Genomic DNA, 11478 nt, shown 5'->3' with positions numbered 1-11478 from the left:
CCGAAGACGCAGGGAGGACCCGAGATCCCAAGAACCAGAGGTTACGTCCTTCGGGAGAAACTCTCTGAGGGCCGACTAATAGTACCGGTTTAACTGTGGTCCGATCACCTGACTTTTTCGGTTCACCGGTATGCCATTTTTTTGTTTAACATTTTCTCAGTTTTACAGTTATTTTTAAGATGAATTTTGTTCGATAGTCCGATCTGGCTATACAAACATCGGGGACAACCTGCTATCACATAGGCACACCGAAAATAGTCGCCGTTCAAAAAAAAAAAAGTTAATGGCAAATATGTAAATAGAGTGAATCGACAAGGACATTGTGCTATTCATATTCACAAATCAGAAGCAAACAAATACACATAAACTGTGACCAGAATATCAGATAACAGTAACTTATCGTCGTGTTGAGTGCATCACCGAAGCCATTAATGGCTTCGTTAGCATCATTAGCTTCCTCTAGAACCTTCTTCCTCAAACTCTCACACCACCACCACCACCACCACCAACCACCACCACCTAACAACCTCCTCATCCGTCCATTACCACCGTCCAACAGACGTCCACGTCACCTCACCATCACCAACTGCCTCATCTCCGGCTTCAACGACGACTTTGTATCCACTCGAAACTCCGACCGTGAGTTCTCTGTTATCGCGAATATGTTGAAGAAGATCGAGCCGTTGGATAGTTCGGTGATATCGAAAGGCGTTTCGGATGCGGCTAAGGACTCGATGAAGCAGACGATATCCACGATGCTTGGATTGCTTCCGTCCGATCAGTTTACGGTTATGGTTAGGGTTTCCAAACGGCCGCTTGACCGGTTGTTGTCTTCGTCGTTTATCACAGGGTATATTCAGATCACCTGTGGTTTTGTTTGTTAATTAGGATACGATTTTGTGTTAATTAGTTTTAGTTTTGTGTTAATTTGTGCTAATATTGTGTAATTGAGCTCAACTTATGTGTTAATTAGTTTTAATTTTATGCTAATTAGCTCAATCTTATGTTGATCAGTGCAATTTTATGTTATTTTGCTCAACTTTTATGTTAATTAGTGTTAATTTCATGGTAATTAGTGTTAATTATATTTTAATCTTAGTTTAGTGTTAATTTGTGCTAATATTGTGTTATTGAGCTCAACTTATATGTTAATTAGTTTTAATTTTATGCTAATTGGCTCAATTTTATGTTATTTTGCTCAACTTTTATGTTAATTAGTGTTAATTTTATGGTAATTAGTGTTAGTTATATGTTAATCTTAGTTTTGTGTTAATTTGTGCTAATATTGTGTTATTGAGCTCAACTTATATGTTAATTAGTTTTAATTTTATGCTAATTAGCTCAATTTTATGTTGATCAGTGCAATTTTATGTTGTTTTGCTCAACTTTTATGTTAATTAGTGTTAATTTTATGGTAATTAGTGTTAATTATATGTTAATCAGTTCAATTTTATGTTAATTAGTGCAACTTTTGATTAATTAGTGCTAATTTTATGTTATTTAGCTCAATTTTTATGTTAATTAGTGTTAATTAGCTCAATTTTTATGTTAATCAGTTCAATTCTATGTTAATTAGTGCAATTTCAGATTAATTAGTGCAATTTATGTTAATTAGTGCAATTATTGATTAATTAGTGCTAATTTTATGTTATTTAGCTCTATTTTTATGTTAATTAGTGTTAATTTTATGTTAATTAGCTCAATTTATATGCTAATCAGTTCAATTCTATGTTACATAGTGCAATTTTAGATTAATTAGTGCATTTTATGTTAATTAGTAGTACAGTTTTAGGTTAATTAGCTCAATTTTATGTTTAATCAGTGCAATTTTATGTTAATCAGTGCAATTTTGGATTAATTAGTGCAATTTTATGTTAATTAGCAGTGCAGTTTTATGTTAATTAGTGCAATTATCTGTTAATTAGTGCAATTTTATGCTAATTAGTGCAATTTTAAGTTAATTATTGCAATTTTATGTTAATTAGTAGTGCAATTTTATGTTAATTAGTACAAAATAATTTGCAATTTATGCAAATTTTATGTTATTTAGCCCAATTTTATGTTCATTAGTTATATGTTAGTGCGGTTATATGCTAAATAGTACACAGTTTTATGCTAATTAGTTCAATTATATGTTAATTAGTGCAATTTTATGTTTATTTGTGCCACTTTATGTTAATTAGTATGATGTAATGTTAATTAGTTGGACAATTTTATGTTCATTAGTACAATTTTATTCTAATTGGTATGCTATAATGTTAATTATTAGGACAATTTTATGTTAACTGGTGCAGTTAAATGTTAATTAGTGCAATTTTATGTTAATTAGTAGTATAATTTATTATAAATTCAGACGATTTCCATGATGCTTGGATTGCTTCCGTTGGATCAGTACAGAACTTTATGTTATTGTCGTCTTCGTTTATCAAAGGGTAAATTGAGATTACCTGTAGTTTTGTTTGTTAATATGTACAGAAATTTGTTTTAATTAGTGCAATTTTAGGTTAACTACTGCTATTTTTTTGTTAATTATTTCAATTTTATGTTAATTAGTGCTAATTTTTATGTTAATTAGGTCAGTTTTAGGTTGATTAGTGCTAATTTTTTTGTTAATTAGTACAGACTTTGTGTTATCTAGTGCAATTTTATGTTAATTAGTAGTACAAATTTATGTTAATTAGTGCTAATTTATGTTTATTAGTGCAGTGTTATGTTAATCAGCAGTGCAGCTTTATGTTAGTGCAATTTTATTAGGGTTGAGCACGGTTCGGTTATCAGCCAAAACCGAAACCAATTGGTTTTCAGTAAATTCCGTTTGATTTAGTCGGTTAGTTTGTCGGTTTTTGGTTCCGCTCGGCTAATAACTAAACCAAATTTGAGTTAAATTTTTTGCGTAGAATTCATGAAATGGAGGTAGAAAACATGGAATAGATGAAATGGAGGTGTAAAAGCTAGAAATTTATGAAAATATGAATGGCTCAGTTCGGTTAGTTTTGGTTAATCCAGAGCAAACAAAATAACTGATAACCGTTTGTTGGTTAATTTCGGGTCGGTTTCATCGGTTTTCGGTTCGGTTTATTGCTCACCCCTAAATTTTGTGTTAGTTGGTTTGGTGCAATTTTATGTTTATTAGTAGTACCGTTTATGTTAGTTATTTAGTGCAATTGTATGTTAATTAGTATGATTTCATGTTAATTAATTCGATTTTATGTTAGTGCAATTTTATGTTAATTAGTACAATTCTATGTTAATTAGTGCAATTTTATGTTACTTTTGCAATTCTATGTAAATCAGTAAACAGTCTTAAGTTAATTAGTGCAATTTTATGCTAATCAATACAATTTTATGTTATTTTTGAACAGCCAACTAAATATATATTACAAACATTGGCAAGGGACATAGTCCGCCTAATTAGTAATTACTTACAACAATCCGACAGGAATTAGAAAACGAAGTAGACACCACCCCCAGCCTAAAACTAAAAGCCTCTCCAATCCTCCCAAGACAAACTATACAATTTTGATTGACTTTTCACCCACAAAAACCCAAGAGACATAATATCACTCACAACACTACACACCAAGATTGGTTTGCCATTGAAAACGTAGTCATTCCTCGCCTTCCATAAAGACCAAAACATAGTGAAACAAATGGCATGAAACCACTTAGCTTTCTTCTTTGGAAATAAAGTGTATTTATGTAGATACGATAAATTCCGAGCGTTAACAGCATAAACCAAAGGGATCTTGCACCAAGTAGAATTAGCCTGCCACGTAGCTTGAGCAAGCCCCCATGAAACAAAGACATAATTTATTGTTTTCACAAACTCCCCGCAAACCGGGCACCACTCTGGGCCCACCACCACATTTATATGTTAAGATGTTATCTAGTACAATTTTATGTTAATTATTACAGTTGTATTTTAAATGCTGCAATTTTATGTTAAATAGTGTAACTTTATGTTAATTAGTAAAGTTTGATGTTAATTAGTGCAATTATATTAATTGGTATAATTTATTATCCATTCATCGGATCTATGTGCATGTTAGATTGAAATTTTGAGTGGTGTGTGATGTTTTAGGTACACTTTGTGGAATGCTGAGTATAGGATTATGTTGATGAGAAACTTTGAAGTTTGTTCTTCCAATGGTTCAAAAGGACTGAATTCCGGCGAGAATGATGAGGTTACAGAAGAGAAGGTTGATAAAAGTGAGTGTTCATGTGATAATGTCGCGATAGAATGTTGTACCGAAGAGTCTGAATCAGAGAGATTACATCTTCAAAGTTGTTTGAGTGACTTTACTCCCGAAGCTATGAAATACATCCAACAGTTGGAATCAGAGCTATCTACTGTCAAGAAGGTGATCATCTGCAGTTTCATTTTATTTTGTTGACTAATTTCATATTTGTATCCTTGACTCTCAAAACGAAAAACTTTTTTGGTTTTTTTAGGAACTGCGTGCTAGGAAACAGGAAAATATACTAATTGAAGATACAAGAGAAAGTGACAATGATCTTTTGAACTACTTGCGGTCATTGGATCCCGACATGGTAATGAACTAATTACCTTAATGTCATCACAGTTATATTAATAATTTTTCAAAGTAGTGAAGATCAACTCATCTATCATGCTGGAACAGGTGAATGAACTATCTAGACCGTCATCTTTAGAGGTTGGGGAAGTTATAAGTGAACTTGTACAGTGTACGTCTAGAAGATTCTTCAAGGAAGATACATCCTTCGAATTAACAGACGATTCAGACATAGGAGCTCAAGAAAACTTCCTAAATGATAGTGATGACTTCTGTGACACCATAGGGACGTCACGAGATTACCTAGCAAAGCTGCTTTTCTGGTTAGTGTTGTATCAAAGTTTATTCGTTTACTTTTGATTAAAACTGCTGGTCATTAAATTGATATTCATTTGATTTATAGATTTATATTATAGAACTTCTAATGAATTTCTTTCAATATTACACATAACACCTAATAGTAACAAATTTGAGCTAGTAGATTCTTTTAAACGATGAGTTTGTTAGTAAAAAAACAAGGAAATTATTATTTGATAATATTAGTTATTTATATATTTGATATTGCAGAAAACAAGCTGGAGAAATTCTTTGCATACATAGATATTGGAATTTAATTTTCTAGTATAATACTCTAGCAAAATATTTGACCGAGCGTTGCAAAAACGAGTATGAGGTGACCAATTACGTTTTCTGGATTATTTTCGAGATATTCATAGTTAGATGTGACATTTAGGATAAACCAATATGAGGATCTATGTTTTCTTAAATGTCACATGTAATTCTCGGCAAAAATCCACAAAATGCGTTTGATTACTTCTCATAATTGTTTCTGCAATGTTCAGCTAAATGTTAACCTAGAATGTTATAGAAGAAAATTCGGTTCCAAGATCTTTTTTGCAAAGAAGTTTCTCAGGCTTGTTTTCTGCATTATCATATATCTAATAATTACAATTATCAAATATGATTTTTCAAACTCCCACTATTTTACTATATGCTCGTTTTTGAAGAAATTTACTAGCTGTCATGTGTGATATACTAAAATCAATATCTCAAAAGGGTCTTCAAAACTAAATTTATTCTAATGACCAGCAGTTTCAATTAATAACGGATACACTATATATTAAAGTTTTAACATTTGATTTGCTCATAAACGTAAAATTCTATTTGCAGAATATCATGCTGCAAATCAAAAATATCTTAAATCCACTGCATATATATATAATAACAATATCAGGAACAACGGTGTCAATAATGAATTTAAGTATTGAATTATTATTCTTTTTCTAGAACAGAGGATTGGATTATTACAAAACTAAATTTAACTGAAAATAAAGGATCCAATTACAATAGTGGGGCATGTAAGAGGGAAACAAGCTGTGCCGCAACCCCCTTCCTAAAAACCGATCCTACTGAAAACAAAGTTGTTGGCTTGTTGCATTCCTGAAAAGAGTTCAACGGATCATGCACTGTAACTCATCGACGCCGCAGAACCATAACTTTGTTTTTAGTAGGATCGATTTTTCCCGATTATATTAATAATAATAATAATAATAATAATAATAATAATAATAATAATAATAATAATAATAATAATAATATTGGTTCAGTTGAAATCATGGTTCATCTCCAGAAGGTTTTACACGCTGATTCATAATTATACGATTTGGGGCTCTCGACCCATTTTACTCTTTTCTTTGTAAGCTAGTTTTTATTTTATTTTATTATAGTGTTTAACATCAACTCATTCTATAACTAAACGGGTCAAAATTGCTATATCTAATCAACACAATTCTTTTGCCATTTCAGTAAATGTGTATGAAATTAATTAAACAAGCAGTTATTTTTGGTATACAGGTGTATGCTATTGGGCCATCACTTGAGAGGGTTAGAGAACAGGTTGCATCTAAGTTGTGCAGTTGGTTTGTTGTGATTAAACTTATTTTGTCATATGGCAAGTTGAGTAAGATGTAAATAGTAACCTTTTATAATTGTTTTATTCACACCACTCATAAGTTTTGTATTATTCTACTGTTTTGTGAAAATTTTAATTACTTAACCAGTTTATTTATATAAATAGGTATCAAACTATTAGAGTAATGAAAATGTTTTATAAGCTTCCTGTATAGGAAATAGCTGCTGGTTTCAATTCAAATATTAACTTCCATTTCTGTTGCCAAGAACATTCTTACTCGTATAATCATCGTGGACTTACATTCGATATACTTTAGTTAACCGAGCCATATAAGTATAATAGTTATGAACCTGTAAAGCCATCATGACATTGAGGTAGTTTTTAACTAGTGAGGATTTCAATAGTTTTTAAGATTTAAACTATGTTATTGCCTGTAATTGTTTGTACCGGTAATTTAACCAGACTCTTCTGGGTTCACTTTCGTTATAGCAAATTACATGTTCCACCATTTCTTGTTCGTTTTTGTTGCTATAAACACGTTTTGCTTCGGCTGTTGTATCTTGGGAGACAGACAAGTTCTTTTAGGGAGACTCGTAATTTGTTTTAAGGGACACATGCTGTACACGAATCCCCAACCACAATTGTCAATGTTTCATTTGTTCGTTGTAGCAGTCAAAGGATGAACGTGAAGACACAACTTGTTGAAGACCCGTGGTTTGGATCATATTACGTTTTTTTTATATACATTTCTTATATTTCTTTTTATTTACGATATTGCACAATTACATAAACACTTAAATTTATTATTTTAATCGTTATACAATTGTGTGTTCTCATGTATATCTCTCCGGCACTATATCGTGACAATTACTACATACAAGTGTTTATGATGTGTATATAGAAGTATAGATACCGGTTAACCGGTCTTTTGGAATATTGGTTACTCACTGTAACCGGTTATTGGTCAAAAGGTCAAACCGGATTTTTTTATGAAAAACCCATAACCAACCGCGTCAGTTTCGTTAATAATCGGTTCCTTATTAACTATTGGACATTATATTAAATAATATATTAGACGGTACTCAAGTGTAATATCTATTCTACATATCAAGGATGTATTGTAAGCATTATTCAATCATAATACAATTAAATCCATCATTTAATTTGGTATCAAAGCCAACCATAGGACCACCTGCTTGTAATATCTCTAAAGCATCGTTTCAACATGTTCAAGGTACCACATCTAGGGATGTATGGCTTGCTCTTGAAAGGGCATACACACCGAATAATTCATCTCGAGAATACACCGGTTTTAACAAGTTTGGACAACTCAGAAAGTAACGATTCGCTCCATGTCGGTGATGGTAATCCTCTACCCATTCTTCATGTTGGTTCTACAAAACTTTACTCTCCACATAAAAACTTTTACTCTTTCTAATATTCTTCACGTACCCGAAATAAAAAAGAATTTATTATCCAGTTCAACAATCTTGCATTGATAATCATGTTTTCTTTTAATTTCACTCGTTTTTCTTTCTTGTGAAGGACGAGTCTACACGTGCCACCCTACTCGTGGGTACGTCCAAGTAATGGTGGATTGTACTCCCTTCGTCTTCCCCGGTTAAAGTCACTTCCACTTGTCTCTTTCATCTCAACTAAAGTATCATCAACCATTTGGCATCACCGGCTTGGTCATCCTCATGCTAGTGTTTTTCATTGTATTATTTCGAATTGTTCTTTACCAGTTTCTACAAAACTATCTTCGGCTTGGATATATCACTATCCATCACGGTTTTGGTGTCTCGACTTAAGGTACTCTAAGACAGTTTTTATGGCTCTAAGACAGCCCGGCTTTATTCATTTTGAAGTCTCAAGGTACTCTAGTTTATGTGCTCGTTTATGTTGATGACATCATTCTCACCGGTAACAATGCTAATGCAATCAACGGCGTTATTAAATGCTTGAGTGACTCGTTTGCTGTTAAAGAACTGGGAGATCTTTATTATTTCTTGGTATTGAAATTGTTCGTCATGGCAAGAACATCATTTTGTCCCAACAAAAGTATATCTCAGAGTTGATTACATGTGCGGGTTTCTCGGATTGTGAATCCGTCTCTTCACCGATGAACATCGCCCAAAACCTGTCTCTAGGTGATAGTGTTCCGCTTGCTAATCCTACCACGGTACCACCTATCGCCAAATAGTCTGTGCACCCCGATACGCTTGAGGTCCAAGTTGCTGGTCGTTCCCCGCCCACAACTTGCGGGGGAATATTATATTAGACAGTATATTAAATAAGCATATTAGATGGTACTCAAGTGTAATATTATTCTATATATCAAGGATGCATTGTGATCATTATTCAATCATAATACAATTAAATCCAACACTCAATTTTAGCCTACTAAAATTTAACCTCATTAACACCAACTTTATTAACCTATCAACTAGTAACCAACCCCTATGTGAAAATCCCTAACCGGTCCCTAACATACAGTTAATATCTATTACAAACTAATTTATACTATACCGGTTATCAACCGGTTTCATTTTCGTGAAGGTCCGAACACATTAAACAACAAAAACATAGTCTACAGTCTTAAGTTTTTATTTCACCGCCCAAATTGAAAACGTCCGAAAATATTATAACACACAACAATAAACATAAAAACTTATAAAATCTTAAGTTATTATTTCAACAACCAAACTGAAAAAGCACGATCCATTGCCGTCAAATTTGTTCAAGTACTGGTCGACTAATCATGCATCAGTCGAGCAACAGAGTCTTCTGGAAAAAAACGTTATAAACTCGTCAAGAAGATCAAGATGATAGTCAAAAAGTTCAGCAACCTGCATGTATACATATATGATTTATGTAAGATAAAATTATATATACACACACACAAGTGTATAGAATAATAGAACATGAACATTACCTCTTGATAGACCTCAATGGAATCCTTGTCTCCTTTTCTATACATTCTCGCGATGTCTAAAAATGATTTGTAAACTTGATCACCACTTCCAAAACGGTTCTACGACAAGACAAGAACAAAGTTATAACATATACATATCAGTTTTTTTTGTTTAATATTTTACGAATAAGAACGTGTGTTTCACCTTTAGTTTGTTTATAAAACTTGCAGCTTCTCCAATACCTACGGGGTTCCTTTGCGTAGGCTCATCATCATCAACCGAAGTTATCTCAGAACCTTTAGGCAAGAAAACGTTAAACCCAAAAACAATGTCATTGTAGCCTTTAAACAACTCTTTCACCCTTGCTATCGCCCCGGTGACATTGATTCTGCATAAAGTTAATTGTCAAATGAGTTACATGTTGATGTGGAGAACAAGTATTAATAACTTGACAATAAATGTTAACCTTTGAGCTTTGAAGTCTTCAATAACATCGAGTAAAGCTTCATACTTTTCTCTTTGATCTTGGAACAAGTCCTCGACCTGCTTTAAGTATGCGACAGTAAGTTCCTGACCGCCTCCTCCACCTCCAGACGCGCCATTCCTTTTAGGAAGAAACATAATACAATATATCATATATTCAAATAAGTAGCTGGAAACTTGTTAGATATCAAGAACATCATAATCAAAGGATCAGTGATTAAATTAAAGGAGTAACTTTTATTCATGATACTGAAGGAGTGTTATGCTAAACTGATATCATGAAAAATAATTACCTTTATCTTGAAGATTACAATTTTCAATTGCAATAACAGTTTTAAAAACCCTCATAGATGTGTATATATATATATATCCAATTAAGTAGCATGTCTATTCCTTATATATTAACATATAATAGCATAACATGATTGTATATGACATGGCACATTATATGCATTTGATTAAAGAGACTTCATACCACTTGATAATCTAATAAGAATAAGCCCTATCCTATGTTGGTTATTTTAGTGTTATTGGATTAACTTGTCGATCGAGGAAATAATGTTAGAGATTAAACGAGTTAGGTGACGCGGGAGTGCGGGCTCGATTTAATTATAATGTTATTTGGGCTTTATTATTGGATGTTAAACTTGGGTTTAAGTAATTAATTTACTTGGGCTTAAGGGTAATATTAGATGGGTTTCTAATTATTGATTTGGGCTCATATGGGTTTTTTAGTTAAACTAACTGATGTTATAATCCCAGGGGATTAATAGATATCGATCGATCAAACAGAAGAGAACAACGGTTACTGGTTCTTCTCTGGTTCTTCATAGAACAATAACAAATCAATTTCATGTGCAGAATTCTCTGTCTTATCCGATAAATCATTGTGTGTAACCCACAAATAGGTTTATCAGATAGTGATAATGATCTAAGTTGCAATTTCTTTATCTACATCGCATACACGATTACCAGGTTTGTTTATTTGTTTAATTGATTGATTTTGGGTTATAGACAACAGAATATATACAACATCCTATAAGCATCAAAATTTATAAGTGAAAAGAATAAAATTAAGTGAAATCATAGTTAAGGGTTGTTTGATAGCCTCATAGTGGTACCTCTTAATCATTAAAATGTTATGAACAATTAGTCGTGTAAGATGAAAGTAAGGAATTATCCTCTTTTCGACTCTAACTCTTCCACTCTAGTTGTTGCTTTTCTTTCTGTTACTTTGAAAATAGTTGCTTCAAATTTAGTCACTTGAATTCTCGATACTCCTATTTATTTCTCATCAAACGAATGTCGTCTTATTTATGGAACTCCTACATATTCTTAGCATGATATTGGAGAATCTCATTGCTATTACTCAAACAAGAATGAAACGTATACTTGCATATTCGTCCCTAGGGCAAATCAAATCAGATATGTAATTACTGGAATAGTTGTTGGAGACTCAAATAATTGACACGCAAGCATGATAACTTATATGTTGCTAAATGAATCTGCGAACTTTTACTTGCATTTTCTTATTTGGTCTATGTACCGGAACCGAGAATATTCAAGATTATGCGGGATTATACATGAATGATCCTTTTCTCTCTCTCTCTCTCTCTCTCTCTCTCTCTCTCTCTCT

At 32.5% G+C, this 11478-nt stretch overlaps 2 protein-coding genes across 2 annotated transcripts; one reads left to right on the top strand and one right to left on the bottom strand.

Annotated features, from left to right (window-relative positions):
* The first annotated feature begins 400 nt into the window (after positions 1-400).
* On the top strand, positions 401-6555 carry LOC143550129 (uncharacterized). Its single transcript, XM_077040838.1, has 5 exons — positions 401-850; positions 4082-4361; positions 4453-4551; positions 4641-4855; positions 6387-6555. The coding sequence occupies exons 1-5, from the start codon at positions 432-434 to the stop codon at positions 6460-6462; spliced, it is 1089 nt and encodes a 362-aa protein (XP_076896953.1). The 5' UTR covers positions 401-431; the 3' UTR covers positions 6463-6555.
* Positions 6556-9203: 2648 nt separating this feature from the next.
* Positions 9204-9980, bottom strand: LOC143550136 (paired amphipathic helix protein Sin3-like 2). The gene is made up of 4 exons (XM_077040843.1): positions 9826-9980; positions 9564-9747; positions 9380-9478; positions 9204-9293 (listed from the first exon to the last, which is right to left on the bottom strand). Exons 1-4 carry the CDS (start codon positions 9978-9980, stop codon positions 9204-9206), a joined length of 528 nt encoding a protein of 175 aa, XP_076896958.1.
* Between the last annotated feature and the right edge of the window lie 1498 nt (positions 9981-11478).

The sequence above is a fragment of the Bidens hawaiensis genome, unplaced genomic scaffold (assembly GCF_021521415.1).
Source record: "Bidens hawaiensis isolate Kalapana, Puna unplaced genomic scaffold, B.hawaiensis_p1.1 tig00015926_1, whole genome shotgun sequence".
Lineage (NCBI taxonomy): Eukaryota > Viridiplantae > Streptophyta > Magnoliopsida > Asterales > Asteraceae > Bidens > Bidens hawaiensis.
Note: the sequence above shows the minus strand (reverse complement) of the source record. Positions and strands in the feature narration are given on the sequence as shown.